General features: G+C 36.7%; 1 protein-coding gene across 15 annotated transcripts in view; it reads right to left on the bottom strand.

The window, feature by feature from the left end:
- Window positions 1–21553, bottom strand: part of ZFAND4 (zinc finger AN1-type containing 4) — a 57911-nt gene that overhangs the window by 18395 nt on the left and 17963 nt on the right. For 10 of the 15 annotated variants that reach the window (XR_651542.4, XM_009214345.4, XM_021943217.1 and 7 more), the window contains 4 exons: window positions 16733–16808; window positions 15713–15780; window positions 11897–12137; window positions 3944–4091 (listed from right to left, as the gene is read on the bottom strand). Coding sequence is in view for 14 of the 15 variants with exons in the window: in XM_009214345.4 (XP_009212609.1) it covers window positions 3944–4091; window positions 11897–12137; window positions 15713–15780; window positions 16733–16808 (533 nt within the window). In the remaining variant the exon portion in view is untranslated. Of the gene's footprint in view, window positions 1–3943; window positions 4092–11896; window positions 12138–12567; window positions 12708–15712; window positions 15781–16732; window positions 16809–21553 lie in introns of those variants that run through there. The other 5 variants (XM_009214353.4, XM_009214352.4, XM_009214351.4 and 2 more) reach the window with 3 other exon arrangements.

The following is a 21553-nucleotide window of genomic DNA, read 5'->3' as shown; positions in this document are numbered from 1 at the left end:
TGTATACTTATGTTCATAGCACCATTATTCACAATGGCCCTAAAAGATGGGGGCAAACCAAGTGTCCACTGAGGAATAAATGGATTAAAAAAATATGGTATACAGCCATACAATGAAATATTATCCAGCCTTAGAAAAGAAGGAAATTCTGACACATTATGACAATTTTATAAGATAAAAAACTTCTGGAGATTGGTTGCACAACAACATGTTATACACTTAACATTACTGAACTGTGTGTACACTTAAGATGGTAAAGATAATTTTATGTCATATGTATTTTACCACAATTAAACATAAAATTTTTAAAATTTTAATGGTAGAATGTAGGTATTAGATAAATAAGTGTTCATGGTAAAATTCTTTCAACCTTAATGTATATTGGAAAAGAAATAAAAATATAGATCAAAATTTCTCTCATGAACAAAATCCTAATGCAAAAATCCTAAAGATAATATTAATAATTTAAATCTAAAGAAATGAAAAGGAAAATACATCACAACCAAGAATGGTTCATTCTAACAATGCAAGAATATTTCATATTTTTTAAAAATCAATTCATCACAATATCAGAATATTTTTATTCAGTGTAAAATAATTCTTATTTCTCTTTGGACTTTTTGACTATCAGTTACTTAGAAGTGTGTTATTTTCAAATATCAGACGGTTTTCTGTCTGATATTTGATATTATATCAAATATCAGATATAATATCTATATCTATAGATATAATATCTATTATTGATTTCCAATTTTATTCCATTGTAATCAGAAAGCATTTTTGTATTATTTGGAATCTTTTATACTTTATTTGAAACTGGTCTGGGCTCAGTGACTCATACCTGTAATCTCAGCACTTTGGGAGGCCGAGACAGGAAGATTGCTTGAGGTCAGGAGTTCAAGACCAATCTGACCAACATGATGAAACCCCGTCTCTACTAAAAATACAAAAAATTAGCCAGGCATGGTGGCATGAGCCTGTAGTCCCAGCTACTCGGGAGGCTGAGGCAAGACAATCGCTTCAACCTAGGAGGTGGAGATTGTAGTGAGCCAAGATTGTGCCACTGACCTTCAGTCTGGAGGACAGAGCAAGATTCTGTCTCAAAAAAAAAAAAAAAAGAAAAAGAAAATTGAACCTGTTTTATGGCACATAATATGGTTTACCCTGGTAAATGTTCTACATGCACTTAAAAAGAAATGTGTACTCTGCTGTTTTGGGTAGAGCATACTGTAAATGGCAGTTGGGTCAAGTAGGTTGATAGTGTTGTTCAAGTCTCCTAAATCCACTGATTTTCTATCTATTCCATCGATTTTTGAGAGTGGGATGTAGGAATCTTTGAACAAAAGTATTTGTTTATTTCTTTGTAGATTTTGCTTCATGTATTTTAAAGTTCTATTATTAGGTGCATAAACATTTAGGACTGTAAAGAAAGGATTTTTTTTTCTTAATAGAGCTAGGTCAATTGTTCTCCAACTGAAAAAAAAAAAAAAAAAGATCTTTACCCCACTTTACATTATATCAAAAAAATTTCAGCTGGGCGCGTGGCTCACGCCTGTAATCCCAACACTTTGGGAAGCCAAGGCGGGAGGACTACCTGAGGTCAGGACTTTGAGACCGGCCTGGCCAACATGGCAAAGCCCCATCTCTACTAAAAATACAAAAATTAGCCAGGCATGGTGGCACATGCCTGTAGTCCCAGCTACTCAGGAGGCTGAGGCAGAAGAATTGCTTGAACCAAGGAGGTGGAGGTTGCAGTGGGCCAAGATTGTGCCACTGCAGTCCAGCCTGGTGACAGAGCAAGACTCCGTCTCAAAAAAAAAAAAAAAAAAATTCAGCTGGACTAAACCTAAGTGAGAGAAAAACAATCATAAAGCTTTAAGACCTGTGGCAGGAAAATATTTCATCAAAAGGTTATCAAAAATGATAACCATAAAAGCAAACTGGACACAGTGGCTCACACCTGTAATCCCAGCATTTTGGGAGGCCGAGGCAGGTGGATCACGAGGTCAAAAGTTCGAGACCAGCCTGACCAACAAGGTGAAACCCCCATCTCTACTAAAAATACAAAAATCAGTCAGGCGCAGAGGCACGCGCCTGTAATCCCAGCTACTTGGGAGGTTGGGGCAGGAGTATTGCTTGAACCCGGGAGGTGGAGGTTGCAGTGAGCAGGGATCGTACCACTGCACTCCAGCCTGGGCGACAGGGTGAGACTCCATCTCAAAAAAAAAAAAAAAAAAAAAGCAAAACTGATAAATTAGAATAGAATTAAAAACATTCACCAAAAGAATAAGAAAGTAAAAGAACAAGTCACCAAAGAGTGTTAGAAATATCTGCAACCCATGTATCTGACAAAGGACTTGTATCCACAGTATACAAAAATGCCTAGAAATCAATAAGCAAAAAGCAGAGAACTCAATTTAAAAATAAACAAAAGACTTGAACAGGCACTTCACACACACAAAAAAATCTTAATGGTCAATAATCACATGAAAAGTCAGCATTATTCCTCATTAGAGAAATATAAATGAAAACCATTTACACAGTCACCAGAATGGTTAAAATTAAAAGGACTGACAATATCAAGTGTTGGCAAGAATGTGGCATAAACTAGAACTCTCACATTGCTGGTAAGAGTGTAAATTGGTTCAAATGCTTGGCAAAATTGTTTGGCATGATACTAAAGTTAAACACATATCTTTCCTCTGACTCTGAAAGTCCATTGCTAGGTATATGCTCTAAAGAAACAAGTGCATATGTCCACCAAAGAATGTATGAGAATATTCAAAGCAGGTTTACTGATAAAAGCCAAAAGCTAGAGACAACTCAAATGTCCATCAAAAGGAAAAGAGAGAAGCAAATTGAGGTAAATCAATCACATAGTACAATAGTACACAACAATAAAAAAGAATTAACTGATACATGCAACCACATGGATAAATCAAACAAATATGTTGAACAAAAGAAACCAGACCATATTCTCTATGATTCCATTTATATAAATTTCAGGAATAGGAAAAACGTATTTATGGTAATAGATGTAAGAACAGTAGTTATTTCTGAGAGTGGGAAAAGGTAGATATTAACTGGGAAATATTATGAGGTAACATTCTGGAGTAAAAGGTCCTATTTTAACTTGGGTTGTGTCTACATGAGTGTATATAAATGTAAAAATTCATCATGTCGTATATTAAAGATTTTTGAATTTTATTATATATTAAAAGGAAGGGAACCATTAATAGAGTAAAAAGGAAAGCAATAAAGTGGTAATATGAAACAAAGGACTTTTATCTAGAATATATATAAAACTCCAAAAAAATTCTGTAACAAAAAACATACAACCCAACAGAAAAATGGAAAAATATAGGTGTTTTATTAAAAAGTGTATCCAAATGACCAATAAACGTATGAAAGGTGCTCAACCTTCCAGGTCTCATCAGAGAAATGCAATTAAAACCACAATGTGATGCCACTACAAAGTAGAATTACAAAAATTACAAAGGACCATGCCAAATACTGGGAAGAATATGGGAAAACGGCAACTCTCATTCACTGTTGTAAAGAATGTAAACTGGTTCAATCACTTTGGAAAACTGACACTATCTACTAAATAGTAGATATCTTTATCCATAATAAATAACTATTAACATATTTTTAAAAAGTAATTATTGCAAGATTAAGATTAAGCTCTCTTTTTTTATCCTTCTTAGACCCAGAATGATCTTTAAAATAATGAATTATATTAAGTGCAGTATAATCCCTTCAGGTGTGCTTCTAATCTAAAAAAAACAATTTATCCCTTTTAGAAGTTTAATAAATAACTGAGGCCAGAAACCTGAAATGAATAATACTTTATAATATTTTCACAATGACCAACAGACCTCATTGCTGAGTGCCCTGCAGGGGTAAGCGAGAGATAAGCCTGGCCAAATGCCAACAGCTTCACCTTTTTGCTGAGATTCATATTCTTCATCTTAGCCTTTAGCAGCTTCATCTTATTCATAGTTATTGAATTTTCAATTATCTGTTGCCCAGAAGAAGGAGGCTCAGTTTCTTCATCCTCATCTGTATCCGAATTATACATAGAACCACCACTGAAAAGAAAACAATAACTACTTGAAATTTTTCTGATACCTGCTCAGTGACTAAAAATGCTCTATATGAAACAGCAATCTATAGAAGTTACTAATGATAAAACACTACTTCCATTTTGTCAATGTCAATGTCAATGCAAGGAAAATATACTTCAAAGAATGTACTTCTTAAAAGAAAAAATGAAATGGGAATAAATATTATGATCTAGCATTACTGAAAATCTAGTATAGCTGAGCTTCTCCAAATTCAGCATATCATAAATGAAGACGTTTTGGCAGCTGTCATATCATTCCCAAAGAGGCAAAATCCATTTCCTTGAGAATGTCTGATTTCATTTTATCAGGCAAGGCTGATAATTATGCAACCCAGACAACAGGTTGATGAGATTTCCATGAATCAGAATTTTTTAAAAATTGGCACGGGAGAGTAGTATACATTTTTAGTCATCCTGAGGGGATTCTCACTAAAAAAAAAAAAAAAAAAAGAATTCATGCACAGGTGTCATCACTTTCTATTCTTAAGACTATTCTTAAAGGGCAAATATATATATGTGTGTGTGTGTATGTGTATATATATACATACACACACTTTTTTTTTTTTTTTTTTGAGATGGAGTCTCACTCTGTCACCAGGCTGGAGTGCAGGGTGCAATTTCGGCTCACTGCAACCTCTGCCTCCCAGGTTCAAGCGATTCTCCTGCCTCGGCCTCCCGAGTAGCTGGGACTACAGGTGTGTGCCACCACACCCGGCTAATTTTTTGTATTTTTAGTAGAAACGGGGTTTCACCGTGTTAGCCAGGACAGTCTTGATCTCCTGACCTCGTGATCCACCTACCTCGGCCTCCCAAAGTGCTGGGATTACAGGTGTAAGCCACTGCGCCCAGCTAATAAATTTTCTTAAGTAGAAATAACTTAAAATTTTTCTAAATATGTTTGAAAATGTAAAAACCTAGAATAGCATAGATTTTAACAAGAAAAAAGACATCCAGTCAAGTCATGATACAAGCTATTAAACAGGTTAAACATTTCAATACTGATCAACCACAGTGACGTTATTCATATTTCAATGTAATTAATATTTGGAACCCTTCCTCTTTGATTGCATAATGATGTATCACACTATCCTCATATTTATATTTACATGTTTGTTTTGCCCCTTATTCACCCATACGTAAGCAAGTTGAAAGCAGATATTAGATTTTATCTTCTTAGTCTGCACCAGGCACAGCGCTTGGCACATAGCCAATAAATGTTTGATGAACTGAACACAAAGATTTTGAAATTTCATTTATCTTTTCTATAATGGGAAAATTAGAATGGCAAGGATTTGATAAAATACAAGCTCAGCACATTTGGAGAACGATTAAAACTTTAAATAAAGCAGAATAAGAATACATATTAGTTTTTATGCAGATTTACTTATAGGAAAACTAGGTTATCCACACTATGCAAGTATGAGGGTTAATAAAATTTCCCATTTTATATGGTTGTAAGAAATGGAAACAATTTAGGATAGCCTTAATAGGATATATTCCTTAATGTTTCTGAAGCACATATTATTGCCACACAAGTGCAAAAAAGAGAGTAGACAGCCCCATTCCTACATTTTATACGGTGCAACATGAAATGCTCTGAAACTGTGGGTTAATTACACGCACTACACGCATGGGTAATAGCATCAGAAGGAAGAATGTAGGACTAGTCTCCACAACCAATTCAGTCTGTAATGCTTGACTTATGAAAGTCACAGTTACCTACTACAACATGGCTACCACAGTATGATAACCAACACAAGTACAACACTGAAGTAATAACATTGCCTGCCATTTACTGAATGCCTACTCTGCCAGGCACTTCCCACACATTATTCCTAATTCTCACAAAACTACATAAGGTAGATATTATAGCCGATTTTATTAATGGAGAAACTCCAGGTGAGAGAGGTTAAGTGATTTGGCACAAGATCAGAAAGCTATCGACAGCAGACCTAAGATTCAAATCCCCCATCTGTCTGGTTCCCAAGCTGATTCTTCCTACTACCACTCATTGCTTCCCCAGGCACCAAAAGACAGGCCTTACTGCATCATGCTTGTGCACCCAAATGAGTGCCAGAACTTCTACTGTGTGAAGGCTTCTGTCTCAAGGCCAACTACACAATACCTGAAGAGGAAGGGTGTATGAAGATTTTTGTCATTTCACCCTGTGGAGTTAGAAGGAATAACTCAAGTATACACTACTCTCAGTTACCTTGCAATATTTTAATCTTAAATACTTCTGAGTTACCCTGTGGCATTTTAAGTATCTTTATTGAATACTGAAAAAAGTTTCTGATTCAACATTACTGTCTTGAAAAGACCTATTCTCTCATGGAATATATACATATACACACACACATACATACACACATATATATCTTTTATATATATAACATGTATTATATACATATATAAAAGAACAATAATGATAAATCACTGGACTCATTTTAGAGTATAAAAGCACCTTTAAGTTCACCTTTTTTTTTCAAAGAACCACATTATTGTGTTTTCTCTCATGAAGTATAGATTCATGAGATGAGTTAGAAGCCAATCACAAATTTTTTTCAGATGAAAAATGTAACTAGATTAGGTTAACATAGTAATTTATAAATTTAATCTGAAATGGCTTTCTTTATATTTAAATATCATATTTAAATATTTTGATTTAATGATAGGATTAAAGGATACGAGATGGGCAAATGTAATATTATTCAAACATGAAATCTGTACATCCCAAAGCCAAGACCTCATTTAACTTTCACAATTTACCATTAAGTCTTACAATGTCTCCTTATCTTTCTGTTTAAAAAATCCCAGGCCAGGCGCAGTGGCTCACGCCTATAATCCCAGCACTTTGGGGGGCCGAGGTGGGCGGATCACCAGGACAGGAGATCAAGATCATCCCGGCTAACACGGTGAAACCCCATCTCTACTAAAACTACAAAAAAATTAGCCGGGCGTGGTGGCATATGCCTGTAGTTCCAGCTACTCGGGAGGCTGAGGCAGGAGAATCGCTTCAATTTGGGAGGCGGAGGTTGCAGTGAGCCAAGATAGCCCCACTGTACTCCACCCTGGACAACAGAGCAAGACTCCATCTCAAAAAACAAACAAACAAACAAACAAAAAAATCCCAGTAAGGTGGCATGATCCACTAAAAAGATTTGAGACTAAGAAAAGACTGATGCTGAATTTTGTGTCAGAATGAAACAAATTAACACTCAATTCTACCTCTTCCTTTCTAGAGTAGGAGCCAGCAAACCATGGTCATGGGTCAAATCTGCCCCACCACCTATGTCTATTTCTGTGTGGCCCATGAGCTAAGAATGGTTTATGAACTTTAATTAGTCGAAAAAACTCCAAATAAGGGTATTTCATAACACATGAAAAGTAAATAAAATTCAAATTTGAGTTCATAAATAAAGTTTTATTGGAACACAGCCACATTCACCCAATCATGTATTACAAATGGCTGCTTTTGCCTACAATGGCAGAATTGAGTAGCTATGACAGATTTTATATGGTTCTCTCATTGCTCTACATTGTGATATGGGAAACTACAAATCACTGTGACACAGTCATAATTCAACAGCATTTTGACTGCCATGTATATTGCTATTCTGTGACTTTTTTTTATTAGTAGTGTACACCCAACCTTGTCAAACAAGAAAAGTAGATTTCAAATGTTGCCATTTTAAGGTTCCATAGAGTGGATTATTTGTCAGCAATTAGATAGCAAAGCATGATGCTTATTATGCAGTGACACTATAGCTATGCTAAAGGAAAACAGCATAAATAAGCATTACCAGGTTAGGCGTTCATCACAATATTCCCAACTTGCAGGAAAGCAACAGTCAGAAAAATTAGAAAATTTACAATTTACATCATAGTACAATTTACATCACATTTACAATTTACATCACAGCAGAATTTCTTTACAAAAATAAAAAATGAAAATGAAGCTATAACCAAAGAAGTTTCCGATTGTTTATATCTGCTAGCCAAGCAAGGAAAGCTACTTATCAATAGTGAATTAATTCACTATTGATCATAGCAGTTGAGGAAGTATGTCCTGAGAAAATAAACTTGTTTAAAGGTCACTTTTTCAGCAGGAACAATTTCGCAAAAAGTTGACAGCATTGGAAGCAACGTCAACAGCTGATTTAAAAATAAGGTAAATGATTGAGTCATTTTCCTTGTTTTTTGATAAGCTGACATATATCACCCATATTGCTCTGTGTTACTATTTATTGAGGGCATCATTACCAAGTTTGAAGTGACTGAAGAGTTGGCCCCTATGAATAGTCTGCATGAAGCTACTACAGGTGAGAATATTTTCAAATAAATTGCTAAAACATTAATTTAGTACAACTTTAAGTGAACTCTGCTATGACTGATGGGGTGATGTGTGGAACAGAAAAAAAAAAAAAAACTTAGTTGGACAAATTTATAGAGTTAGTGAACACGTAAGGTCTTTTTTTTTTTTTTTTTTTTTTTTGTCTTTTTGAGACAGGGTCTCACTCTGTCACCCAGGCTGGAGTGCAGTGGTGCGATCTCGGCTCACTGCAACCTCAACTCCTGGGCTCAAGTAATGTTCCCACCACAGCCTCCGAAGTAGCTGGGACTACAGGTGTGTGCCACCAGGCCCAGCTAATTTTTTTCGAGATGGAGTTTCACTGTGTTGCCCGGGCTTCTCAAACTCCTGGACTCAAGAGATTCACCCATCTTCCAAAAGTGCTGGGATTACAGGCGTGAGCCACCATGCCCTTTAAACATGTAAGGTATTTAAAGTATATAGTTATTCATCAGCAGGTATTTCATGGTAAATATCTGAATCTATCCTGTGTTATTAAACCAGCAGTGTTAATGGTAAACTTCAATTGTTTCATGGACTTATCCATCATCAGTTTGGTGGCTTACTGGTAATAAAGTTTCATTATGATTTTTTTTAGCTCAGGAACTCTGAATGAGAAGAACTGGCCTTAACTACTATTATCACTTTTTAAATTTTTTAATTGTCTTTGGAAATTAATTTTAATGTGGACTTCATGTTTCGTAATGAATTTAACCCAAAATTACAAAATAAAACAATGTTTATACGTGAAACATATACTGCAATACTGTCATGTTAACAACAACTAATGTTTGAATTGCATGTAATAGCAAGCTGCAATCATTCCCATGCTTTCAAAAGTTGAAATTAGGTAATATCTCTATTCCCACAGAAATTTGCAGCAGATGTATTTCTGAGCTCAAGCTATAGGTCTAGCAGTGATTTTATACCTCAGGGCAGTTTCCAAAAAATGTCCTATTTCAAAATTCATTTAAATGTGGAACTGAGGAGCTTCCAGGGCAAACAGCAAGAAAAGATCTGATAGAATTTTATAAATGTCTTACAAATGATCAATATGCTCAATAAAATAATGTGCTCATGGACTGATAGCAGTATCTGACAGTACCTATCTGTGTGAAAAAAAATTTTTCTAAGATAAAATACACAAAATCTCATTACAGATCAGTATTAACAAGTGGACTTTTGCAATTAACTTTGCAAATTTGATGGGCAACACTAACTTTCAACCTCAATTAGGTAAAACATTATTCCCATGAAAAAGAATTCCATTCTTCTCTGGAATTCTGTGGTACAAACAGAAGAAAAGTACCCAATTGTTAGTCTTATATTTTGAACTTTGTTAGTAAAAGTTTTGTGGAGATCTGTTTTCTCTCGTTACGTAAGTACCTATTTAATATCCTTAATGCTGTATCTTGGCCTAAAAATCCTAAAATAGTTACTATCTGCACACCTTTACAGAAGAAGTTTGCTACCTTTGTTGTAGACTAGGAAAGCCTCTTCTAGAACAGGAAAGATAAATGTCCTTCATGGTATGACCAGATCGTTTTCTACTCCTCTTTCTCATTCATCCATCCCTTTCCTTGTCCAATTATTGTAAATGAATACAAAGGAAGAAAAAATAAATAAATTATCTTGTGATGAACAATAAGACAGTTCTAATTAAATTCCATGATGACATTTGAGCTGAGTCATAAAAACAAATAGAAGTTGGCCGAGGAGAAGCCGGAGTAAGAGGAGAAAACGACGTTTTAAGAAAAAGGGAAAAGGTGTATAAAAACACAGCATAATGAAAAGACCTGGAAAACTATGGTGACAGGTTGTCAAAGGACTCATACACTAAGCTGAGGAGCTTGGGTTTCCTTTAGGAAAAGAGAGCCAAAAGAGTGTGTACTAGGGAAGAAAACTAAACAGTGAGCCAGCACATGGCAAAATTGGTATGAAGACATTCTATTAATGGCCTAAGGCTGTAACCCTCACTGCTACCTCCTCCATTTCTTGCCCATGGTTTATGCCAAGTTTGTAGTGCTAACCAGATGCTGACACATTAAAGTCAACAGGTAACACCCATGTGTCACAGTCTGCTCTCTGAGGCCACAAAAAATTGAGTCTAATCTTTCTTTCACGTAACACTCTGTGGTGGGCAGAATCCGAGGAGAATCTCTCTGACTCTTGACCCCTGGTGTTCACATCAAATATGGTTTCCTATCCTTGAGCCTAGGCATGATGGACGTCTTGCTTCTAGCCAACTGAATATGGCAAAGGACGTTGCAGATGTAATTTAGGCCCTAAATCAGTCAGTTTTGAATTCATCAAGAGGGAGCTGAGGGCAGCCTCTAGTCAACAGCCAGCAAAAAACTGGGCCCTCCATCATATAACTGAAAGGAAATGAATTATGCCAGCAATAAGAGTGACCTTGTAAGTAGATTCTCCTCCCCAGTCAAGCCTCCTGATAAGAGACTTGCTGACACCTTGACTCCAGATTGTGAGACTTGGAGCACAGTGATGCTGTGCCTGGACTCTTGACCCAAAGAAACTGTTCTCCAAACTACAAGCTGTTTTTTCTTTAAATGATTTCACCACTACCTTTTTATTTTGCAGGACCTGTAACACCTTCCCTTTCTCTGTCTGCTTGGCAAACTCCACTCCCCTTTTAGGGTCACAGCTTCTCAGAGGTTGTGTCTAACTCTCTGCCTTTCATGCATAATAAAGGCCCTCTCACCTATTCTCCCAGAGATCCTGATATCTTTTTATAACATCACCAACATTATATCACCGATACTCTTTATAGCAGACTGCATGCTCCATGAAGGTAGGAACAATCATCTTTACATCATCAGTGCCTTGCTCAATGAATGGCCATAAAAGTTCAGTGAGTGAATGCTTAATAACTTGAAGTGAAAGAAGATAAACAATCATAGTAACTCAGAATGCACAGCAACTAACTGAGAGGTTGCCTTGTCCAATTCTCTAATTTTTCTATTGCTTAGCTAAATATCTGTAGGGTTTCTCCTCCTGATTTTAGAATATTACAATTTCTCTCCCTTTTATAGAATAGGAAAACAAGATCAGAGAAATAAAGAGATTTATCCGCCTTTAAGCAGCAGACTTAAATTTAGGAAAAAAGGTATCAACTTCAGGTTTAACCCTTTCTATTATGCTAAGGTTGTATAATAACACACTATTATGACAGGATTCTATAATCTATTAGGCATCTTAGAGTTTCACAGAGTAACAGAAACAAATCTTTTTATGAAAACATCCCACTCTGTAAAAAAAACCTCAGTTTTATCATATCAATCATATGAAGGACAATTTCAGACTTATATATTGGGGGCTGGGGTAGGAATGAGATGCATGACATTTGTTAATATATATAGATTATTTTGACAACACAAGGTAAACAAAAGTTTATGGAGTACCTCATACGATGTTCTCCTTTTCTCCGTAAGACATGCAAATGAAAACCTATTTTCTTTGAAGAGTCAGATAACGGTGTTAAAGTGCCATCTCCCCTATCTACTGCAGGAAAGAAATTCAATTGATCTCCTTCTCGGTACACCAAAAATGTAACTTGTTTGTTGCAGGAGGTCTTCTCCCAGACCTCAACTCGACTGGAATCCAAGTACTCTGCCATCTTCGTAAGTGGATCTTCTGTAGGAACTACAAATGGAAAATTGATAAGTCTTCGATTTGGATCAAGTTTTATGCATCTGGGCACAGTAGTGACAGGATATAATGTACTGAATTTGAACAACAGCCCTGTGCATATAATATAAACATGATATTCTTCAAATAAGTTTCTGATCTTTCTAGAGTTAATTTAGCATTCCTTATGTTGTATTAATAAGAAACAAACAAACGAAATGCATGATTATGTTACTATGTTCAAAGACAGAGCTAAACCAAAACATGAGGGTTTTTTGTCCTATGCCATTATAGTCTATATTTTTTTCCCTGTGCCACTAGAGTCTGTATATTTGCTGATTCTATGACATTACTATCAACAATTCTTTTACTATATACTTTGTGCTCCCTATATTTTCAAATATTGGTTCCAACAATAATTAAAATCAACATAAATCCCACTTACTTTAGATTAAAAGTACACAGACACAGCCGTATGTGGTGGCTCATGCCTGTAATCCCAGCACTTTGGGAGGCCGAGGCAGGCAGATCATGAGGTCAAGAGATCGAGACCATCCTGGCCAACATGGTGAAACCCCGTCTCTACTAAAAAAAAAATAAAAATACAAAAATTAGCTGGGCATGGTGGCGTGCACCTGTAGTCCCAGCTATTCGGGAGGGTAAGGCAGGAGAATTGCTTGAACCCAGGGGCCGGCGGTTGCAGTGAGCTGAGATTGCGCCACTACATTCCAGCCTGGCGACAGAGGGAGACTGCATCTCAAAAAAAAAAAAGACACACCACACAAATACATAATTAGGAGACATATCTAAGAAATTAGAAGTAAGCAGACTTATTTTTTTCTTTCTGGTTTTATATAAACGCTGATTCTGAGAGCTGTTTCTTGACGTGAAGTAATTAAAAGTACATAATAACTTAGAACGTGAGGGGGTCACTTAATGTACTAAAACTGCAACAGTTCCAGGAAAAAATAAAAGTTCTCTCCCAAAGACATTCTCATCATACTGCAGAAACATCTGCTTTCTCCTAAAAGAGGCAAAGATTTCCCAAGCTGCATAACTTTCATTTATTTATTAACAGAATCGTGGTGCTCTACAATCCTTTAAAAAGAAGCTGCAGCAATAGGAAAGTATTAAACTTGGAAAGCAGTAAGGTAAAAACATCAAAGATGTTTCCATAGCCTAAATTCAGTAACACTATTACTAACACAAAAATCTTATGATTTAGCTTGCTTTATGAAAATAGTTATTTGGATGTTTTTATTTACTTTCATAGACCCAAAATGTATAAATATTAAAAGACACTTTTCAAACAACTTCTTGCCCTTTGTAAGTTAATGCTCCACTTTCCATATTACGTCCAGAGATAAAAATTTGGATCAGAGGGCAGACCTTTGGGGGAAAAAAAAAATAACAAAACACAACAAAAAAGAAATAAAAATTATGTCTATTTTTTTAGATATTGCTATAGCCATTACCACAGTCACATGAAAGCCTTTCCTAAACCAGCACAGGGTGCCTTACTCAGGCAGGTGTATGTGTGTATCTTCTCACAACAGAAAAATCTTTCAGATTTTACCAGCTATAAAACAATATATATGAAGTTTGATATGCACTGGGCACAATTTAGTTCTAGAAAAGAAACTAATTTTAATCTTTCTATGCTGCTTGGATAATGGTTATTTCAAAAACAATTTTTATCTTTTTATTTGTATTCTTTATTTGAGACAGAGTCTCACTCACTCACTCATATGTTTATGAAGAGTGTGATACAGATTCTGAGACAAACTTTTTTTTTTTTTTTTTTTTGAGATGGAGTCTTGCTCTGTCACCCAGACTGGAGTGCAGTGGCGCAATCTTCACTCAACTGTAACCTGTGTCTCCCATGTTCAAGCAATTCTTGTGTCTCAGCCTCCTGAGTAGCCCACCACCATGTCCAGCTAATTTTTGAATTTTTAGTAGAGATGGGGTTTCACCATGTTGGCCAACCTGGTCTCAAACTCCTGACCTCAATCCCAGGGCCTATAATCCCAGCGCCTATAATCCCAGCTACTCAGGAGGCTGAGGCAGGAGAATCACTTGAACTCAGGTGGCAGAGATTGAAGTGAGCTGAGATCAAGCCACTGCACTCTAGCCTGGGCAACAGAGCAAGACTCCATCTCAAAAAAAAAAAAAAGTTTATATCAGAATCTGTATCACACTCCTCATAAACATATAAAATAATTTTAGTTCTAATAAGAAAAGTAGGTGTTTTGATTAGACACTCTGGTTTAAAGTAGTATTACACACAAATAACCAACTTTCAAAAATGTAATACAATAGAATTCACATGGCATTAAACAGTATATAATTCTCTCTTAATATAATGGCTCAGTAAACATAGGGTTCTTGTGCTACTCCCAAGAGTTATTCCTATAAACATCACATAGTTATTACTATAAATGTCACATAGGACAATTACTTAAATCCAATTAATTAAAAGTCTCTGATATCAGGAGCGCTAACAGGCCCTAACATTACTAACTTTGTTTTTCTCTAACCTATAAAAAGCAGTTCAACAGCCAAAGTAGCATATCTCATTAAATCCTCTTGAGGTAGCTAAGAAAAAGATGGCAATAATCCTATTTTCTAACCAAAATTATGAAACATAGGGATATAATTTGACATGTGGAAGCAAGCCAGGAGTAGAATCAATACTTATCCTTCAGTTTTCTGGTTAGTGAAGGATCAAATAAATCTGAAAGCCTTCCTCAAAATGAGGTCCACAGAAGAGGACACTCTGACTAGTCTCCTCCACTTGATGGGAACTCATGTGACACACCTGACTCAGGGACCAATGTGAATACTGCCTGCTCTTCTTGTGCTTAATAAAACCCTCTCATCAATCAAGTCTCCACTAACGTCATCTTTTTTGAGGGCCCTTCCTACCCTATTTTCTACATAGCACTTACAACCATTAGGAGTTACATCGACTCTTTACACATTTATTGTAGGCACTGTCATGAAGCAGAGACTTTCTCTCCCATGTCTACTATACTTGGAACATTGCACTGACCATTTAGTAGATGCTCAATATGTATTTGTTGAATGAATGACTGGATTTCAGAACTACTTATATTCTGAGAAAGGATGCAACAGGGCCATGATAATATCCATGAAACCCAGATGCATCACAAACCAAGTAAACAGACAACGTTGGAATTTTGCAAAACAATCATAATCTCAGGAATTGAAGACCTGGTCGATTTAAAAATAAACAAGATTCCTATGAAACTAAACACAATGGTAACATAATACTTACAGTATGTCATTCCATTTCTGTCCCCTATATTGGCAAAAGGTTTATTTTTAAATCTCCCTGAATTGGATCAGGAATCAGGTGATTTTTCTGAATTGTATTTTAGAGTTCCAGCCTCTAGGCATTTAGGTTTTAAAGAACAATGCCTAGAGAACCAAATGTGATTTTTCTAAGACCTAATAGCAGAAAGGAAACCTAAATGAAACCTGAGGCTATAAAAATACTAACTGACATAAAGAATGTTACTGTCAAATTGTTTATATATATATATATATATATGTATATATATGCCTACCTCTTCTAGTATTTATAGGTCCGCCACGCATAGCCAAAACTAGCTTTAAGGTACACCCTTCTGAAATGCTGTGGAGAGTTAACACAAAAATAAATCATAATCATCAAAATGCATTCAGTGCTAAATGTACACATAATTACATGCTGGCTTATCAGGCAGAGTGCCTACTCTCTAAAATATAAAAAGATATAGCAATGTAAATACATATAAAATGTTAACGTATTTATTGGTACAAATAATAAAAGAAGTAAAACAAATTCTCATAAGCCATAAAGAAATCCAAGAATAAACATACTGGAAAAGACCTCTGTGACTATGTGTTTTAGCTTGTTCATTTCACATTAAGGACAAGGAGGCCCAGAGAACAAAAGTGGCTTGCCCAAGACCCAAAGTGTAGAAAATAGCAAATCTATTTAATAAAATAGAAAACAGAAAAATAACAAGGTGTCCTGACTCTCGGTGCTCTTACAGCTATTCCACACTGCCTCTTATCCTTTTGCCCTTTTCTTAAGAAAGGAGTGATGAATTATGTGAAAGAGGGGAGAAATAAGAGAGACAAAGTGTCAGAAAGTATGTTGGTAGTCACTGGTGCACACAGCATTGCTTAGTAACAAAAGCAGGGCTTAACGAGAAAGGAAAGACTTTGGGAAGAACAATTCTCTCTTATCCAAAACTCTTGTAAAAACAGAAAGAAAAGGAACATGGCCAGGAAGGAATGGTTCAATATTCAAAGAAAGGAGCAAAGTAGGCAAGAAGATAATAGGAGGATTTCAAAAGGCAAGAGATAAACAGCTTGACATGAAAAATGAAAAGGGAACATAAACGTATCAGAGGATAAAGGTTAAGTAGTATAGAGTACCAAACTAATGCATCTAAAGTTCAGGATGTATGATGAAATCTAGGAATCTGAACTATTCAGAAGAAAAAGAGACATGATCTAAGAGTTCAAAAGACAAATATTAGCATATGGAGTCATAATACTAAGTGCCTACAAAACAGCCAATATGCAATTACACTCACTTGTAATCATTCAAGCAATAATCATTTTCAAGTTCCATGTTATTCCAAATTAAGTGCTGTCGACAGATGGGAATACCTTAAGGGAAAGTTATTAAAAAAAAGTGTTAAAAGAATTCAATAGCATCTCCAAAAGAGTATGATACAAATCTATTTCATTAAGGAACTAAGAGTACTAATAAATTAAACATTCTTCTAAATTGAATGCTAGGTGCTAAAATTTACAGAAGGCATGCCTAAAAGGAGATATAGTCCAATCCATTCACTGTAGAAAAGAACAGATGTTGCAACAACTCTCTGGTCCTAAAACAAGGTATAAGATAGAGAGCCCTTTAAAAGGCAAGATAACATGCTCCTGCACAGCAAAAGAAGCTATCAACAGAGTAAAGAGATGATCTACAGAATGGGAGAACATATTCACAAACTATGCATCTGACAAAAGTCTAATATCTATATGCTATAAAGAACTTAATTCAACAAACAAAAAACAACCCCATTTAAAAATGGGCAAAGGACATGAACAGACACTTCTCAAAAAAAAAAGACATATATGTGGCCAACAAATATATTTTAAAAGCTCAATATCACTAATCATTAGAGAAATGTAAATCAAAACCACAATGAGATACAAGCTCACACCTGTCAGAATGGCCATTATTAAAAAGTCAAAAAATAACAGATGTTGGCAAGGTTGAGGAGAACAGGGAACGCATACACTGCCGGTGGGAATGCAAATTAGTTCAGCCATTGTGGAAAGCAATGTGGAGATTTCTCAAAGAGTTTAAAATAGAACTACCATTCAACCCAGCAATCCCACTACTGGGTATATACCCAAAGAAAAATAAATCGTTCTATCAGAAAGACACATGCACTGGTATGTCCATCACAGCACTATTCACAATACCAAAGAGATGAAATCAATCAAGACGCCCCCGCAACAGTGGACTGGACAAATAAAATGTGGTGCATATACACCACAGAACACCATGCAGCCATAAAAATAATAAAATTATGTCCTTTGCAGCAACATGAATGCAGCTGGAGGCCATCATCCTAAGAGAACAAATGCAGGAACAGAAAACCCAAATACCGTGTGTTCTCACTTATAAGCAGGAGCTAAACACTGAGTATATATGGACACAAAGATGGGAACAATAGACACTATGGACTACATGGGGAGGAAAGGGATGTGGGTTGAAAAACTACCTATCGAGTACTAGGCTCACATCCTGGGTGACAGGATAATTCATACACCAAACTTCAGTAACACACAATTTACTCATGTAACAAACCTGCCCATGTATCCACTGAACCTAAAATAAAAGTTGGAAAAAAAAAAAAAAAGATATTGGGCTGGGTGCAGTGGCTCATGCCTGTAATCCCAGCACTTTGGGAGGCCGAGGCAGGCAGATTACGAGGTCAAGAGATTGAGACCATCTTGGCCAACATGGTGAAACCCCATCTCTACTAAAAATACAAAAACTAGCCAGGCATGATGGCAGGCGCCTATAGTCGCAGCTACTCGGGAGGCTGAGGCAGGAGAATCACTTGAACCTGTGAGGTGGAGGTTGCAGTGAGCCGAGATTGCACCACTGCACTCCAGCCTGGCAACAGAGTGAGACTCCATCTCAAAAAAAAAAAAAAAAAAGATATCATGAATCAGGCCTGAAGAGTTTAATATTTAAGGCCTAAAATGGAAATCAAAAGCAAACAGGAATAGCTATTCTTATATCATATAAAACAGACTTTAAAGCAACAACATTAAAAAAAAAAAAAGACAAAGAAGGTCATTACATAATGATAAAAGGATCAGTCCAACAAGAAGATATTACAATCCTAAATATATATGCACCTAACTCCTGAGCTCCCAGATTCATAAAACAATTACTACTAAGAAAAGAGATAGACAACAACACAATAGTGGGGGACTTTAACACTCCACTGACAGCACTAGACAGGTCATCAAGACAGAAAGTCAACAAAGAAACAATGGACTTAAACTGCACTCTAGAACAAATAGACCTAACAGATACTTACAGAACATTCGACCAAAGAACTGAAAAATATACATTCTCTCATCAGCACATGAAACTCCAAGATCATATGAGAGGGCACAAAAAAGTCTCAAAAAATTTTTAAAAATCAAAATTCTGTCAAGTATCCCCCCAGACCACAGTGGAATAAAATTAGAAATCAACTCCAAATACACAGAAATTAAACAATCTGCTACTGAACGATTTTTGGGTTAACATTTTGAAATCAAAATGGAGATTTAGAAATTCTTCCAAAGGAATGATAATAGTGATACAAGTTATCTAAACCTCTGAGATACAGCAAAAGCAGTGCTAAGAGGCAAGTTTATAGTGCTAAATGCCTACATCAAAAAGTCTGAAAAGTCACAAACTGACATCACAGTTTGATGTGTAACATCACACCTCAAGGAACTAAAGAAACAAGAACGAACCAAACCCACAGCTAGCAGGAGAAAAGAAATAAAGATCAGAGCAGAACTAAATTGAATTGAAACAAAAAAATGCTAAAGATCAATAAACAAAAGGTTGGTTCTTTGAAAATATAAACAAAATCCACAGGCCATTAGCTATATCAATCAAGAAAAGAAAACAGAAGATGCAAATAAACTCACTGAGAAATAAAAATGGAGACATTACAACTTACACCACAGAAATACAGAAGATCATTCAAGACTACTACAAATACCTTTATGCACACAACCTAGACAATCTAGATGAAATGGATAAACTCCTAGAAACATACAATCCTCCTACCTTAAGTAAGGAAGAAATAGAAATCCTGAACCAATAACAAGCAGTGACAATGAATCAGTAATTTTTAAATTGCCAACAAAAAAAAAGCCCAGGGCTAGATGGATTCACAGACTAATTCTACCAGACATTCAAAGAATTGGTACAGGCCGGGCGCGGTGGCTCAAGCCTGTAATCCCAGCACTTTGGGAGGCCGAGACGGGCGGATCACGAGGACAGGGGATTGAGACCATCCTGGCGAACACGGTGAAACCCCGTCTCTACTAAAAAATACAAAAAAACTAGCCAGGCGAGGTGGCGGGCGCCTGTAGTCCCAGCTACTTGGGAGGCTGAGGCAGGAGAATGGCGTAAACCCGGGAGGCGGAGCTTGCAGTGAGCTGAGATCGGGCCACTGCACTCCAGCCTGGGCGACAGAGCCAGACTCCATCTCAAAAAAAAAAAAAAAAAAAAAAAAAGAATTGGTACTGGCCAGGCTCGGAGGCTCATGCCTGTAATCCCAGCACTTTGGGAGGCCAAGATGGGTGGATCACGAGGTCAGGAGATCAAGACCATCCTGGCTAACACAGTGAAACCCCATCTCTACTAAAAATACAAAAAATTAGCTGGGTGTGGTTCACGCACCTGTAGTCCCAGCTACTTGGGAGGCTGAGGCAGGAGAATTGCTTGAACCCGGGAGGCAGAGGTTGCAGTGAGCCGAGATCGTACCACTGCACTCCAGGCTGGGTGACAGAGCAAGGCTCCGTTTCAAAAAAAATCAAAAGAAAAGAATTGGTACCAATCCTACTCAAACTATTCCAAAAGATTGAAAAAGAGGGAATTGGCCAGGTGAGGTGGCTCACGCCTCACGCCTGTAATCTCAGCACTTTGGGAGGCTGAGGTGGGCAGATCACAAGGTCAGGAGTTTGAGACCGGCCTGGCCAATATGGTGAAACCCTGTCTCTGAGAGCTCAAAGCTGCAGTGAGCTGTCATTGTGCCACTGCACTCCAGGCTGCGTAACAAAGTGAGAACCTGTCTCAAAAACAAAAACAAACAAACAAAAATCTGTAATGGAAAAGTTAAAAGCATTAGAACTCAAAACATAGTAACAAGAAAACAACAAAAATTTGAATAGACACTTCACCAGAAAAGATACAGATGATGCAACAGACTGAGTGTTTGTATTCACCCACTCAAATTCATATGCTGAAGCCTAAATACCCAATATAATGGTATCAGAGGTAAGGTTGGGGGTCTTTGGAGGTAATTAGGTCATGAGGGTAGGGTCCTCAAGAATGGGACTAGTGTCCTTAGAAGAGAGATGATCTCCCTCTCTCTCTCTCTCTTTATCATGAGAGGATATAGAAAGAAAACAGCTGTCTGCAAACCAGAAAGAGTACCCTCACCAGATCCTAGACCTGTGGGTAATCTTGGACTTCCCAGCTCCAGAACTGTGAGAAATTAAATTCTGTTGTTTAAGCCATCCAATCTATGGTATTCTGTGACAGCAACCTGAACTTTTTTTTTTTTTTTTTTTTTTTGAGACAGGGTCTCATCTGTTGCCCAGGCTGGAGTGTAATGGTGCAATTTTAGTTCACTGCAACCTCCACCTCCTGAGCTCAAGTGATCCTCCCACTTCAGCCTCCTGAGCAGCTGGGACTCCAGGCGCATGCCACCACGCCCAGATAATTTCTGTATTTTTAGTAGAGACAGTTTCACAATGTTGCTCAGACTGGTCTTGAACTCCAGGACATGAGTGATCCACCTGGCTCAGCCTCTCAGCCTGAACTTATTAAGACAGATGACAAGCAGATTAAAAGATGCATAACATCATCAGTCATTACGAAACTGTAAATTAAAACCACAGTGAAATATTGCCAATTCATATTATAATAGCAAAAATGAAACAAAAACTGAAACTAAAAGAACCCAGACAATATTATTAAGTGCTGATAAGGATACAGAGCAACCAGAACTTTTACGTATTACTCATACAAACACAAAATGGTAACAGCTGCTCTGGAAAATAATTTAGCAGTTTTATAAAGTTAATATATACTTCCT

The sequence above is a fragment of the Papio anubis genome, chromosome 11, assembly GCF_008728515.1.
Source record: "Papio anubis isolate 15944 chromosome 11, Panubis1.0, whole genome shotgun sequence".
Taxonomy (NCBI): Eukaryota; Metazoa; Chordata; class Mammalia; order Primates; family Cercopithecidae; genus Papio; species Papio anubis.
Note: the sequence above shows the minus strand (reverse complement) of the source record. Positions and strands in the feature narration are given on the sequence as shown.